At 61.3% G+C, this 14,803-nt stretch overlaps 4 protein-coding genes across 4 annotated transcripts; 2 read left to right on the top strand and 2 right to left on the bottom strand.

Moving 5' to 3' along the window:
- The first annotated feature begins 37 nt into the window (after positions 1-37).
- CHLRE_06g270276v5 (uncharacterized protein) lies at positions 38-1,563 on the top strand. The gene is made up of 3 exons (XM_043062927.1): positions 38-74; positions 212-302; positions 478-1,563. The coding sequence occupies exon 3, from the start codon at positions 1,221-1,223 to the stop codon at positions 1,449-1,451; it is 231 nt and encodes a 76-aa protein (XP_042923633.1). The 5' UTR covers positions 38-74; positions 212-302; positions 478-1,220; the 3' UTR covers positions 1,452-1,563.
- Positions 1,564-1,565: 2 nt separating this feature from the next.
- CHLRE_06g270250v5 (uncharacterized protein) lies at positions 1,566-5,594 on the bottom strand. Its single transcript, XM_001696449.3, has 13 exons — positions 5,096-5,594; positions 4,913-5,008; positions 4,542-4,758; positions 4,038-4,377; positions 3,730-3,859; positions 3,468-3,577; positions 3,216-3,331; positions 2,935-3,059; positions 2,708-2,796; positions 2,506-2,598; positions 2,205-2,331; positions 1,935-2,087; positions 1,566-1,796 (listed from the first exon to the last, which is right to left on the bottom strand). The coding sequence occupies exons 1-13, from the start codon at positions 5,231-5,233 to the stop codon at positions 1,605-1,607; spliced, it is 1,926 nt and encodes a 641-aa protein (XP_001696501.1). The 5' UTR covers positions 5,234-5,594; the 3' UTR covers positions 1,566-1,604.
- Positions 5,595-6,065: 471 nt separating this feature from the next.
- CHLRE_06g270200v5 (uncharacterized protein) lies at positions 6,066-11,587 on the bottom strand. Its single transcript, XM_043062926.1, has 12 exons — positions 11,136-11,587; positions 10,928-11,023; positions 10,388-10,480; positions 9,931-10,056; positions 9,644-9,731; positions 9,457-9,500; positions 9,064-9,237; positions 8,483-8,647; positions 8,000-8,167; positions 7,613-7,766; positions 7,346-7,416; positions 6,066-7,198 (listed from the first exon to the last, which is right to left on the bottom strand). Exons 1-12 carry the CDS (start codon positions 11,334-11,336, stop codon positions 7,073-7,075), a joined length of 1,506 nt encoding a protein of 501 aa, XP_042923632.1. The 5' UTR covers positions 11,337-11,587; the 3' UTR covers positions 6,066-7,072.
- A 103-nt stretch (positions 11,588-11,690) lies between these two features.
- On the top strand, positions 11,691-14,701 carry CHLRE_06g270150v5 (uncharacterized protein). The gene is made up of 8 exons (XM_001696176.2): positions 11,691-11,865; positions 11,961-12,048; positions 12,162-12,232; positions 12,395-12,470; positions 12,735-12,903; positions 13,096-13,249; positions 13,554-13,680; positions 13,895-14,701. Exons 1-8 carry the CDS (start codon positions 11,822-11,824, stop codon positions 14,057-14,059), a joined length of 894 nt encoding a protein of 297 aa, XP_001696228.1. The 5' UTR covers positions 11,691-11,821; the 3' UTR covers positions 14,060-14,701.
- Positions 14,702-14,803: the final 102 nt, after the last annotated feature.

The raw sequence follows: 14,803 nt of genomic DNA, 5'->3' as shown, positions 1-14,803 counted from the left end.
TTGAGCATAACCGTGTTGGCAAGCACGCGCAAATTGGCTAAGTGGACCAGTCACGCTGACACGCGAGCTAGCCGGTAAGCGAGCAAGTGTGTTATAGCAGCAGCATGTATACCAGCCAGTGTCCATGAACAGGGCTCGCCAGCTCAGCGCGCCCTCGCAGACTGACACGCTGCTGACTTCCTCGTGTCACGCCTTCCTTGACACCGCAAAGGCACACGCGGGCACCGTTCCCAGAGGCCCCTCCGATGAATCGCACCGCAATCATCGCAACCCTTTTGGTTGTCGGGTACCTGTTGGGCAAGGCAAGTGATGGGGGAAGACGTGGGCTGGAAGGGCACGGGATCATCGGATGTGGCGGAATCGGTCGCATGGCTCTTCACCCCTGCCGCTGGCAGTCCCTGTGTGCTGGGTCTTGGTTTCTTTGGGATTGGAATAAACTACCCGCCCCCCACCCGCCCTGACGTGTGCGGTGTGCAGGTCATCACCTTCTTTGTCGTGTACAAGGGGGCCAGGTGGTGGTGGCTCCGGCGCAAGGAGCGAAGGGCGGAGGCGGCGCGCGTGGCGGCCGCGGTCGCAAGGGGGGAGGACCCGGCGGCGCCGCTGCTCGCGGATGGGAGTGTAGATGCAGACAGTGAGGCTGTGGCGGTCGCGGTGGCACAATCACCAGAAGGCACGGCGGTGCACATAGCAGTGGCAGCAGATCCGGAGGGACCAGGGGCTGTTGTAGAGGGCCAGGACGCAGCAGCGAGTGCGGCAGGCCCCCCACCGGCAAGTGTGACAGGGCAACGCCCGAATGGCGACGAGGTCTGACGTGCAGGGGCTTAGTTTGTGCGCCTGATGTATTGTAGCCAGCAGGGGTCGAGTTGAGGCGGAGTCTTACCACAGCCGGGTCTGTCGTGTTACAAGTTGTTGGTGGATGCATGCATGTGTGTGATTTCGAGTCGGTACCATAGCATTGTGTCATTGCCTCATTGGGCAGCACCTCAAACCTCCAGCACCCATGGGCTGCTAATTGTACACGCGACCGAAGTGCATGGAAGTTGCTACGGGCACCGCGGCCTCTGTAAACCGTGCAGAGTCCCTTCGCATATGGTACCTCGAGCCACGCTAGGCCAGTCCGTCTATATGTCTACGTCAGTCTCTCAAGCCTGTGTCTGTACTCTGGTTGCCTGCAACCTGCGCACATGGAGCAGTGGCCCCATGCACGACCCCATGCACAGATGGTGTCTGACCCAGCCACCCGCCGCCTGCACCGCACGCTCTTAGCCAAAACTGCACGTCTGGCGGAACCCAGCTGCCAGCCCCTGCCAGTATGGGAACAGTCGCCGAAGTCCCCACAAACGCATGCTCGTGTACCCGCCAACGTTACACTCGTACGCCAGCGAGCCCTTCCCGAGCTCCTACGCCGTCGTTCCACATCCATGTCCGTCCGCTCCTCCGCTCTACTTTGAAGCGCAGCGCCAACGGCGCCGCAACACCGCCCGACGCAGGCTCAGCCGCAGGCGCGCATGCCTTCACTTGCTATACCTGCGCCGCTGAAGGCGGCACGGCACCCAACGGCACCAGCTTGAGCCCTGATCACAGCCACCACAGCCGCGGCATCCTTACGCGGCCGCGACCTGCTCCAGGCGCTTGGCCTCCTCCGTGTACTCCTTGACGACGTGCTGCAGGCGGTCCAGGAAGGGGCCCACCTCCTCCTTGCGCAGGTGGAACGTGGTGTTCTCGAAGGCGCTCTTCTGCTGGAAGATGTGCAGCGCGCTGGCCGTCTCGATGAAGGGCCGCGCGAACGGGTTTTTCTGCGGGCGCGGGTGTGTGTGTAGCGTGTCTCAAGAGCGGGCTTGGGCGCTGGAGCAGCAGTGCCGAACATGCAGAATGCTGCGAGGCGTGCCGCGGCGCAGGAAGAGGGAACTGTTGGTCTATTCCCAGCCACCCACCTGCAGCTTGTTCCCGGAAATGTGCTTGGCGTGCACAGCCACCACGCAGCACATGCCGCCCTCATCGGGCGGCCCCGCCACCACCATGGGCCTCCGCGCGTCGTTGGAGCTGTATCGGTGGCTGGTGGCGTCGCGCAGGAACAGCGCCATATACTGCAGGGGAGGAGGTTGGCCGCATGCGTTGTTAGGCAGGTTGGCTTAAGGTTTGTTTGGTCGGGTCGTGAAGAGTATGTAGATGTGTGTGACCGTGCTTTTGACCCCCGGCCCCACCTTGAGCACGGCGGGGTGCGTGAAGCGCGGGTTGGCCAGGCCGTTGCTCTCCGCCACGTTCACCCAGCGGTAGTCGGCGTTGCGGCCGCCCTTCACCTTGCCCGAGGTGATCATCAGCCCGCACTCGCTGCAGGCACAGGAGGAGACGGCACGGCGCTCAGCACGCACGCATGTGCACGCGTGGCGCTTGGACGCATCTGCCGAAACCACGCAGTTGGATTGGGCAGAAACAATGGCTGTCCGCATCCTTGTAGCTAGTCCAGATGCGCAGGCGTCCTCGCGGGCCTGCAACCCTACTCACTGCACGACGTCACTGCACATGCGCTTGGCCAGCTCAATGCCCTTCTCCACCACGTTCAGGTTGCGCTGCACGTGCAGAGCGTTCGAGGCGTCGCTGCATGTGGGGGAAGACAACGAGGTTTTTCAGTAGTGATAGTGGCGGACGGGCAGGGCCGGCAGCTCGAGTACCGCAGATGCAAACCCAAGGCGCGCGAAACACTCACTTGAAGGCGGCGCGGTGCCAGCTCTTCTCCTTGGGCTTGGCGTCCGTGAGCAGCCCCAACAACGCGAACACCATGTCTGAGGCCGAGATCTGTGAGATGCGGCAGCACACATATACATGTTTACACCTAAAGCCCGGAGCTAGGGCTTGAAGATGAGGCTCAGCGCTGGCCTGTGCCCCGCCTGTGCGGCTGTGCCCGCCCCGCGCATTGGTTCCCTGCACACGCACCTCCTCGTGCTTGTACAGCAGCCGGAAGCTGCTGAGGTGCAGCGAGTCCCACGCCAGCATGTGCTGCGGCGCGAACCGCGGCAGCTGGGCGCGCAGCTGGCTGTTGTACACCTCACGCAGGCCCTCTGCAAAGGCGCAGTCGAGAGAGTTGTTCGAGCACGTTACAGTTCGCACATCGCGGCCGGCTGCCTCTGGTTGCACGCACGGTACTACTACACGTCACTTGATGTGCTTAAGGGTGGGGCCCCGGCTGCATCCAGGAACTCAGGCCCAGAACTCACTGTAGGCGGTTGTTGCGTGTTTGAGCGGGATGCACATGTACGTCAACAGGCTGCGCAGGTTGTCCAGCCCCTTTTGCCGCCACGTCTGCAGCCGAGCAGCCACGTAGCCCGTGTACCTGCAGGAGTGCAAGTCAGCAGTTGGGATGGCCAGTTGTCATGGAGTGCCACATGAAGAGCCCAGATCCGCGCAATGCATATTCTTTGGTAAGCAGACCACGGAGGCAGCCCCGGCATCCCAACACCCACGCCCACCGTAGGCTGTCCTCGATGGTCCAGTAGCGCAGCAGCGTCAGCCGCAGGTCGTCAAAGGGCTCCACGTGCACCTTCTGGCGCGGTATGTGGAGCAGCCCATTGGCGGCCTCCTGTGGGAAAAAGCGAACAGGGCAGCACTGCGTGTTAGACAAGGCAGAGCTGGCGATTGAGAGTGGACCCCGTTTAGGTCCAGCGGCCAGTCCAAGGTTGCACTTTTTGGCATAGATTGGCCCTTCCCTGGAGCGCCAGCGAGCCTACTCACATTATCCAGCTCCTCCTGCGGGTCAGCCTGCACGTGCGTCTTCTGCTCCAGCCCCTCCCGCCACGTGTTGTATTGCTGCTTGCTAATCTGGTGGAACAACAGCTGCTCCGTCAGGCCCACGATGGCACACCTGCATGGTGACACCCCCATCAAGCTTTCGTTAACCCACATCATGTATACGCTGTGTTTGCGCATGCTTCTCCTCCAAGGCCCATCCCGTAGCAAGCGGGCGAATGCGAGGGTAGAGACCCAGTAATTCACTAATTCCCAAGTGCCATGTGCACTAACGGCCCCCTCGCCCTGCGCACCAGAGGTGAAAGTTGTCATCGTGCTGCGCTGTGTTTACGAGCGCAAACAGCAAAAGTGAGGACGGTTTCCCGTAGCCGTTGCAATCGCTGTAGTAGGCGTCTATGAGCTCCGCCAGTTTCCGCCGCTCTGCTCTTGCTTGTGCGCGCGCCTCAGGGCTCCGCTTGGCTGGCCGCTCCTCCTGGTCTGCGCCGGTGCTGCGCCGCCGCCGCTTTCTCCCGGGCCGCACCCCGAGATCGTCCTCGTCCTCATCCCCGTCGCCGCTGACGCCTGCCTCCTGGTCTTCCTCATCATCCTTCTCAGCCTCTGAGGCCTCTGACCCCGAGTCCTCCTCATCCTCCTCTGTGGGCACGCACATCCACAAAACAACGGTCAATGCAAGCTCCTGTAATACGGGCGTGAGAAATTCTGCCTAATCATTGGGCTGATAGAGGCTCTTCCTCAATGCACACCTTGCCGTCCCTGCGCGCGCGCGTGTGTGTATGTACAAGCAACTGCGGCCGCACCTTGCTCGTTGGGGTTGTACACCGGCACGGACGCTTTGGGCACCGGGTCGTCCTCGTCTACGAGCACAAGCGTGTTCGTGTCATCCTCAACGTTGTGGCCATGCCATACTGGCCGATGGTGGTCGATGATGACGATGCGCACGTTGTCTGGCAGCTCACACAGCGAGCGAATGTCATCTGTGGCGCCGCAGTTGATAAGCACCACGGTCTTGACCTCCTGTGGGTTACGACATGGCGTGCAGGGTAATGGGACTAAGGATGGCTGAGGCCGTGTGGAGGTGCAGCCGCACACCCTGACGGCCTCCCGTCTACAGTCCCCTCCCGCCCTCATTGTCCCTTACACCTGCTTGCCAGCGGGCAAATCTACCCACCTCTGCCTGCACCAAGGGCTCGCAGTGCGCCTTAACCTCCTCATAGCTGTCCACGGGTATGAGCGTGAAGAAGATGCCCTCCCGGTTGAACAGGTTCTGCATACGCCACGGCGCGTCGTTAGGATTTCTGGAGAACTCAATCTACGTCTTGTTGCACGCCACCGGAGACGTGAGGGTCCCTACCATGAGCTGCTGTGACGCGCAAACCGAGTCGGCATCCGTGCAGGCAGCGAAGCACATAACAGCCTGGTCTTCGCTGCCACGGCAGTCATTTTTGATAGCTCCGTAAACTTGTAGCAAGTATTGTGCCTCGACAATCATGTTAGCTGGTGAAGGTCAGGCCGAGTGCGCTTGCCCAGCTCGCCTCTCCCGGCAAGGCGCGGGCGCGCAGATGCGCCCCTACGACCGCATGCTGTGCTGCTAGTCTGAACTGCTATCCGAGGGAGCTGCCAGGTATGCCGAGAGAACGGCTCCAGTCGCTAGCAAAATGCCGGGGGGGAAAGCTTGAAGGTCACGACCCCGGCAAAGCCTTTACAGAGCAAGTATCTGTGCAAGTGCCTGAAATTCGTGGGCTTTGAGGACAGCGGCTAGAGGGTCGAGCTGCAGCTTTTGTAGCTAAACAAGATTAAGAGGTGGCGACACTTTCGTGGGTAGTAATGTAAATAATGCAGCCAAATGAATGGTGTTGCTAACAATGTCCTGTAACTCTGGGTTGCCTGCACCTGTGCGACTTCAAAAAACAGGATCCAAAGTGGGGCTCGAGGGCCGAAATGGGGCTCCCCAGTCCCTGTCAGGGGCAACTCCCATGCTTCACATACTGTCTATCATCTCTGTGCTAAAACAATGTCTGTGGGTTTGCCGTGGCGGTGTCATTCTAGTGCACGAAGGCGCAGCCAGGCTTCGAAGTGCCCGACTGTGCCCAACCTAGCCTGACGTCCATGCGGGCGTTGGCCTTGGACTGCAGCATCTCGGGGCAGGACGTTAGGGCTTGCGCGCAGCCGTCAAAGAGGCTGTCCAACGCTGGTTGGCTGTCACCTGGCTGCCACAATAGCAAGCGTGTAGAACACTGGCAAGGACCGGCAGCACGTTGCTGCCGGGTCCGCGCTCCAGAGGTGGTCCAGTCCAGTTGCTGCCTCTAGCAGTGTAGCCCTTTCGAGTTTCGATTACAACCACAACTGAATGCATGCACACATGTTGAGCTTGCGGGACCAGGCGTTATCGTGTACGCAAGTGCCATGTGAGTAAAAGCAGTGGGTATGATGCACCCCTGATGCATCCACTCATCCACACGAGGCATCCACACATCCCAACACGAGGCCAGCCAGCCGCACCTACGGCTATGAGCAGCCAAGAGGACAGCGCGGTACTTCGAACAGCCGCCAAAACGAGCAGCCGAGGACTTGCATTGGCGTTCGGGGGCTGTCCCCAGGGGGCTGTCCCTGGGCTACCCTAATCCCGCACGCCCGGCACGCTGCACAAACATCACACGTGTTCCGTCTCCATCCAGCAACTCAATCGCGAACTCAGCCAGCCCTTGCCTCCTCACCAACGTCCGTGTGTCCTATCGCACTGCAACCGATTATTCGCCGCATGCACTTGCCTGCCGCGTGACTATCAGACTATGCCCTTGACTCGTCCCATCAAACATCACGATCACATGTCTGCACCCGACACATCCCCAGTGGGATACGCCTGTGTGCGCAGGTCCGAATCTTACACCCGCGCCTTGCTAATACAGATGCTTCAACCGCAACAAAAATGGCGTCACGAGTCAACTGATCATCGTGCAACGGCTGCGACTGAGCCTCGCAAGGTGCACCTCGCCAGACATGGCCAACAGCGCGAACCAAGCAACGTCATGAGTTCAATACTATTTGCCCCCATCACTCTCGAGCATCCTTAAATTCGGTCCGAGCCGTCAGCGCCCTCAACGCACGGGGCAGAGAAACACACCACAGGTACTCGCATGGCGCCTGTGTAATTGTTGCCCTTGGGCAACCCTGCTTGAAACTTTTGTCTGCGATCAGCCGCCGCCACCGGCTCCTCCGTCAACGGCTCAACGCAGCCCTTCGAATTATACCGTACATAGCTATCAGTCGCGTTCTCTTTCTTAAGTCCGGCCCGCCGATAAGCAAGTGCTCCGTGCCTCCGCCGGCTCCTCTACTTGGGCCCGGCGTACATGGGGTTCTCAGCCGCCCACTTGAAGCTGACCTTGACCCAGGCCTCGTCCACCGGCAGCGCCTTGCCGCTGTCAGGGTGGTTCAGCTGCAGCTTGTAGGTGCCCTCCTGCAGTGACACGTTCATCCCCGCGGGTGGGTTCACAACGCGAGCACGCGAGCGCTGCAGCAGGGCGATGGCCGTTGCTGGGGGTGGAATGAGGGTGGACGGCAAGTACAGGGGACGTGGGGGCACACAGCGGCAGGTGACGCCCACCTTGAGTGTGGACAGCGGCAGGGTGTAGTATCCCAGCGTGTCCGCGTCCGCGTGGTTAGTCTTGGCGCCACCTGACGCCAACAAATGAATGGCAGCATTACCAGGGATGACGTCACGAGCGGGAGCGAGATTTCAAGTTGAACGCTTGAGTGCACGCTCGACGGCAAAGCCGCCGCACGTACGATGCGCGTTCTTGGAAAATACATGGATACGCGCACGCGCGCCCCCGGCCCGACAGCTCCCCAGCAGTCCACGCCGCCGCCGCACCTGCGTCCTCGTCCATGAGCTGCACGCACAGCACCGCCATCTCGGGGAAGCGCACCACGAAGTCGTACTCCTCGTTCACGAGCAGGCGCCCGCTGTTGTTCACGGTTTTCGTGTACTTGCTCTCGCGGTCGGTGGGCATTCCGTAGACCTCCATCTGCGGGCCGTGTGCCAAAGACCACGCTGCCAGCTTAGTCCACCGCACCTCGGCCACAGTCCCATTGCGCAGCCTCGAAGGCGCAGGTCCTCGCCCGCAGAGACTTAGCAAGCTCCTCGTGCCTCGTTTGATGGTGCTGGTTGCGTGCGGTGCAGAAAACTCTACCTTACGAACCCAACAGCTTCCTTGCCTTTGCCCAGGTGGCTATGTATCCCTGCGTGCCCATCACCCACCTTGACGAACAGGTCATCCTTGAACACGGACACGTTCTTGCCCTGGTGCATGTGCGCGCTGTACACGTGCACCAGCAGCTTGCGACCCGGCCGCGCCGGCAGCTCGCTGGGCGGGTTGCGCATCCAGTCCGGCTTCAGCACGTAGCCGCTGCGCCCGTTATCCAGGAACTGCGAAAGGAGGAAATCATCTTTGTTGCCATAGTTCGGTATAGCTGAAGCTGAAGCCAAAGCTGATGGAAAACCCAGGCGGAATGGCGCCATTCACCACCCGAGATGCTACCCTCCACTCCCAGCAACTCCTTGGCTTGCCCTAGACCCCTAGCCGTCGCACGCAACGCGCTCCCACCCAGTACTCTTCTCCAGCGCGGCGCTCGGTAGCCGCCGCCGGCGGGGACAGCCGCCCGGCCAACCCTGCCCTTCCACCATCTCCTACATCACCACCACCATTTCCCCCCATTGCCCCTGCCTCATCGCCTGCCGCACCTTGCCGGCGTTGCACCACAGCGGCTTGTCCCAGACCTGCCAGTTCAGCGCGGCGAAGGAGGCGCCGCGGATCCAGGCGGTCATGGGGTTGTAGTTGCCCGACGTGATGCGCCAGCCGGCCGGGTACACACGCATAAGGTGTTTGCCCGTGTACGTGTACAGCTCCTGATGGGGTCGGATGTGGCAGAGAGGAGTGGAGCAGTTGGAGGCGGGAGCACGGTCATTCAAGTCCAAAGCCCACACACGTCGCGTGAGAGGTTGGGAAAGGACCAAACGGAGGAGGTTGTGCACAGGATCGAGATGGTGAGAAGGTCAGGGCGCGAGCGCAGCGATAGGTAGCGGGAATAAAACGCACCAACCCAGGCCAGGCCGCCCCGTGTGTACAGCGACGCGTGCCAGTCCCAATGCCGGACCATGCCAGCTTGGTGCAGCCGTTTCCTTTGCCTTGCCCTCCCTGCTTGCTCCTGCCCGCCACGCCCTCCTCCCAAACCTTTCCTGCTGCCACCGCCTTCCCTTGCTGACCCAGCGCGTCCCATCCCTAACCACACCTATTCCTCATTTCGCCGCTGTCGTCCTCGCACCTGTATCGACCCCGTGACCATCCCGCCCCCGACCACTGCGTCCTCCGGCGTCTCATCAGCGCTGTTCCCCTCATGCCCCGCCGCCTTGGCCTTGGCCTGCTGCGCCTGCAGCTTCTCCATCTCCCGCTGCGTCTCCCGCTCCTCGTCCGCATCGTCCGCGCCCAGCTCCTTGACCTGCAGGGGCGCGTGCGGTGATGGTGTCGCCGTCAGCGCCGTCTTATCAGCGCCTTTGCCCCCCCTCCCGACCCAAAAGCACCAAATGGGCGTCGGCCCAAGCAGCTCCACCGTAGCCAGTTCTTAGTCGCCCCCGGCCGGGCAACACCCCGCCCTCCCTTCCAGCCGACCCAAATCGCCGCTGCGTCCTCGCGCCCTCGCCCATGCCGCGGCACTCGCCTTGGGCAGCGACATCTCCTCGAAGGACGACGACACCACCTTGTCTGCAGGGGCACGGCGGCAACCGGGCATGTCGCTACTGCGGCGTGTGTACTACGCGAACCCACGCTCTGGCAAACGGCCCTCCCTCCCCTCCGCCCCCGCTCTGCCTCCTCAATCTGCCCCTTCAATTTCCTCGCCCGCTTACCCTTCTTGATCATCTCCGCCAGGCCCGTGAACTTCGAGTTCTTGATGTAAATGAGCTTCTTGAACTCCTCGTGCGCGTTGGGCTTGAGCTGCGGGGCAGCAGCCGCGAGTGGCATGCGCTCACGAACCTGAACTGTCCGCGTGTTGTCCTACCCTACCCACACGGCAGCAACCAGTGCTCCATGGGCCTCACTTTCTACCTCCCGCCCGCTGCCCGGTGCCCTTCACCACGCCGCGCTTGCGTCCCACATTCCAAACACGCCCGCGGCCGCGCCTCCTCCGCCTCACCGAGGTGCGGCACACGACCTTGTGCTTGAGCTCCTCGGGGCTCTTCCAGGCTTCCATGGGGTCGTCCGGGTGGGGCACGAACAGCTTGTCGCCCAGCACCTCGCGCAGGATCTGGGCCATCAGACCCTGCGGGCCACAGGTCGAAGGCCGCATGGAAACACGCGCACTGGGTAGTGTGCGAATGTGCGGCGGCGATGGCTATGGACGCCCATGGGTAGATGGGAAGTGGCTAAGTGTGGGGTGGTTGCGATGCACGCCAGGGGGCCGTGTGTAGTGTGGGGCGGTTGTGGTGTAGTGCGGTGCACGCCAGGGGCCCAGGTGCGCCCAGGTGCTTCAGGCCCCTAACCTGCCTGGACCCTGGCTGCCTTGCATGCCTACACGTGCCTCAACAGCCGACGCCAGCAGGCCAGCTCCCTACGGCACCCCACCCGCCACCCCCCCAAGCCCCGAGCCGTACCTGGTTCTCCGTGTTGGCGTGGTTCTCCATGGTAATGATCACCGGGTAGGGCGACGCCTTGAACGCGTACTCGCCGATCGCCTCGATGCACTCCTGCAGACCGTGTTTCGACAGGTGGCGGGGCGCGTTGTGTGCAGGGTAAGGATGAGGTCGTGGCCACTTGAAACTGAACTTTTCGATGAGGTTTTAATAGGGGGGTACGTGGGCGCAGGCCGGCGGCTGGTGTTCGGGCGTGCTGCGCTGCATGGGGCTGGGCGCGCGTAGGACTGGAGGGAAACGTGTGCGGGAAACCTTGAACTGTGTATCCATTTGACTTGGGAAGAGAGCATGGATGCATAGTTGATAGATGCGCAGAAACCCAGATTGAAGGGCACGACGGAAACGCACACGTGCGGTTTGCGGTTAGTCAGACACAGCAAAAGTGCTTGCCTCGCTCTGCCCAACCCTCAGCCCCTGCGCTCTACAATGCACATACACAGATCGCTTACACTGCTCAGCATCAGGTACAACCAGCAACCCCTCAAAAGTCAAAACACACACCTTGAAGCTGATAGCCTTGGTGAGTGTGCCGCCGTGCTTGCACTCCGGCCCGTTGTATACGTCAAGCTCGATAACGCGGCACGACCCTTGCAGGCACTGCTCCAGGGAAGCGCGCAGATGCAGGGGAATGAAAGCGATAGTGTGAGAAGTCAGGGGAGAGAGGCAGCGCAGCCGCAAAACGCGGGCGCGCCAGGGCAGTCGGCCTCACCGCAATGATCGTCGCCGTGCCGGACGCCGACGTGAGCTGGTTGCCTGTGAGGTATGAGTTGTGCCCAGAAGACACAAAGTAGTGCGAAAGCGGCTGCTTCATGTCTTGATACACGTCCGTCCTCGCGGGCGTGTATGAAGTGTTAATTTCAGGATGCGGGTCCCAGGGCCCAGTCTCGAAGCAGCTGAACACGTTGCCCATTTTGCCGAAGAAGCAGTTATGGAGCTTTGAAGGCTAGCTTTGCCGGACTATAACAAAAGGTGGTGGGCGCAGCGACTCCTTGTTGTGAGTCGCGAGCAGCGCCGATAAAGCTGTGCGCCTGTTAATGCGCTACCTATGAACCCAGGAGCCACGAGGTGGTCTGCGAAGCTCGTTTGACAGGAACTTGAGAGCGCTCCCGTTCAGCCCGCGCTGCACTCTGATTGCCTATACGTATTGCTTCCAATGGTAACACATGCAGTACATGTGTGTGATACCATGCGTGCGTTGGGTCCTTTTTGTCAAGGAGTCCCTGACCGGATCGACCATTTTTTCAGACTCATCGGCAGACCACCCGTATGAGCTGTAAAGGCCTGTGTACATATGTATTATCACGGGCAGTGTCTTCCGTCTTAAAAGTCACGTCAGGGAGGAGGTCAACTCACAAGACCTGATAGCGACAGACGCACGCGTATAATTCCTTCACGATGAGCGATAAAAAGCGCGGAGCAAATGTGTTGGATAGTTCTAGGTGCGTGGCACCCTCGCTCTAGTCCTCGCTCGCTAGCTGCGCCGCAACGGGGTCCTGACGAATTTGCGATGCCTGCCTCGCGCTACGTAAAACAGGATGTTCTTCGCCGGTGGAATGGCAGGCGCTATCGCCCGGACGTGTACAGCGCCCTTGGATCGCATCAAGCTGCTATTCCAGGTCCAGGTGGGTTTGGCTGTTGCACGCCCCAGTTCCTGGCTGTCTGCCCACGCCGGCCTCCTGGTCAGCCAGCATGGTGCACCTGCGGCCCTAACCATGCGATTGTGGCCTCCGCACAGGCTGTTGCGGGGCCTGGAACGTCACCCACAGCATACACGGGCGTCGGACAGGCGGCGATGAAAATCATCCGGTGCGGCAGTCGCGTCACCCGGACGGCTTGGGGTCGTTCGGGCGGCGCTCTTTCTCAACCTCTGGAACAACAGTCAGGCGAATCTGCTTGCGATTCGGCATCGGAAGGGAGGCCGCTGATGCAGCGCATGTGTGACCCCGCCACGATACCGTATGCACGCAGGGAGGAGGGCTTCCTGGCGTTCTGGAAGGGCAACGGCGTCAACATCATCCGCATCTTCCCCTACTCGGCGGCGCAGGTGGGCCCAGTGCCAGGGCTTGCGTGCGGCAGGGGTTGCGTGGCAGGGCGCCAGTGCCCCGTGACGTTGCGCGCCTGGGGTCTTGGTAGGCAGGCGTTGGCTCCTACGCCTTGAAGGCGCAAGCTGAGCGAAATGCGGTCGCGACCCGGTTTCGGGCAACGCCAAGGAGCACGCTTCAGGACTGGGTCGACAACTTCACATGTCTGCTGTGCCCGCGTGTATACCGTATGCGCGCCCCGCTCTTGTCCTTGTGCTCCTCGGCAGCTGGCGTCCAACGACACCTACAAGCGGCTGCTGGCGGATGAGAAGCACGAGCTGTCGGTGCCTCGGCGGCTGCTGGCGGGCGCGTGCGCGGGCATGACCGCCACCGCGCTGACACACCCGCTGGACACGGTGCGGCTGCGCCTGGCGCTGCCAAACCACCCCTACAAGGGTGAGATGGCGGGGCGGGACGGTGGGGCGGGAGGCGCGTGAAAGGAGGCGTGGATGGCAGTGTGGGTCGAGCTGCGAGAACAGGTTTGCTGGGAAGGCAGGGCACCCCCATGCGCTCATGGTCGCAAGGCCTCGACAGCCCGACAGGCCCACTGCACTTGACTTGATACCGCGCCCCGCCGGGCCCGCGCAGGCGCCATCGACGCCGCCACCATCATGGTGCGCACGGAGGGCATGATCTCGCTGTACAAGGGACTGGTGCCCACGCTCATCGGCATTGCGCCCTACGCCGCGCTGAACTTCGCCTCCTACGACCTCATAAAGAAGTGGATGTACCACGGCGAGCGGTGGGTGGAGGGTGCGGGGGGCAGGGGCGGCTGGTGGTGCGGGGCCGGGTAGGGCTGGCCCGGGCCGGGCCACACCGGAGGGCTGCAGCGCGCGTGGGCGTTACAGGTGCTGGTGGGCGCCGTAAAAGTGCTGCACCGTTGAGTGCTGCACCGGCATGAGTGAGCGGGTGGGCTATGCATAGCACCGCACCCGGCGCTGCATTTGCTTGGAACCCACAGCTTGCGAACTCACCCTAACTACTGCTAGGCCTCCAATTTAACATTTTCTTCGCACGCGGCCCGCGTTTCCTTGCCTCACTCACAGGCCCCAGTCCGCGATGGCCAACCTCTTGGTGGGCGGCACTAGCGGCACCATCGCCGCCAGCATTTGCTACCCGCTCGACACCATCCGCCGCCGCATGCAGATGAAGGGGCAAGCCTACAAGAACCAGGTGGGGCAGCGTGCAGCGATGTGGGGCAGCTGCGGAATGGGAGCCACCCGCCAGGTCACAGACAAGCTGCGAGTTGGAAGCGGCGGGCTCATGCCGCCATTGCCTCCACGCCAACGCGATTCACCAGCCGCCTCCATAATACGCAAGAACTACCACGTCTCACACCACGCCACGCACCGCCTGACAATACACACGCTCCTGACGCCCCCAACAGATGGACGCGTTCCGCACCATCATGGCGAAGGAGGGCATGCGCGGCTTCTACCGCGGCTGGGTAGCCAACACCGTTAAGGTGGTGCCGCAGAACGCCATTCGCATGGTCAGCTACGAGGCCATGAAGAACGTGCTGGGAGTCAAGAAGGCCAAGACTGACACGTAACGGCTGCGTGCGGCGTGTGTTGGTGGTGGTGAACATACTTCCCAGTAATGCAATAAAGTGAGGGGTGCCGTAGTATTTATTTGTGGAATGGAGGCGTGGCATGGGGGTGGGCGGGTGAAAGCTCACTGGGCGGACGGTTAGGCTGCAGGTTATGGATACTGCGACATAGCACGGATTAGGTCGATTCCCACGGTCGATTCCGGACAAGACAGCATGTGTGTGGGCAAACTGTTTGGCGCGGTGGCACTGCGACGGGCCTGCATTAGTGTGTGAAACTTTGGGCACATCCCGCACTGCATGAAGTCAATAGTACATTTGTTCATCTGCCTGCATGTCTGGCTAATTCATTGGTGATTGCGCCACTGCAATGGGCGCATAGGCTAACATCATAGCACCGTAGGGTCGGGCTAGCACGGGTAGGTCAGACTGTGAGCGTAACTTTTTATACGGCTTTTTGCCATCAAGGCGACCAGGCGGTACTGGTGACATATGAAGTTAGGGGATAGTAGGTAGAGGATGTGTTGAGGTGGTGATTCGGCTTGGAAGCGTGTACGTGGAAGCTTGTACGGGGTAGCTTAAACGGCAGCTCGGGGCAGCTCGAGGTCCTCGGACCCTGGACCCACTATGTAAACCGAAACCCTGATGCATTTTTACATGATTGTAGCCATGTTCGTGTCTGTAGCGGTGCTTACGGTAACTCAGCAGGACAGCAGCGCAGTGCAGTTTGCAAGAGGTGCCCGCTGG

Source organism: Chlamydomonas reinhardtii, chromosome 6 (assembly GCF_000002595.2).
Source record: "Chlamydomonas reinhardtii strain CC-503 cw92 mt+ chromosome 6, whole genome shotgun sequence".
In the NCBI taxonomy this organism is placed as follows: Eukaryota; Viridiplantae; Chlorophyta; class Chlorophyceae; order Chlamydomonadales; family Chlamydomonadaceae; genus Chlamydomonas; species Chlamydomonas reinhardtii.
This window is presented reverse-complemented; position numbering and strand designations above follow the sequence as displayed.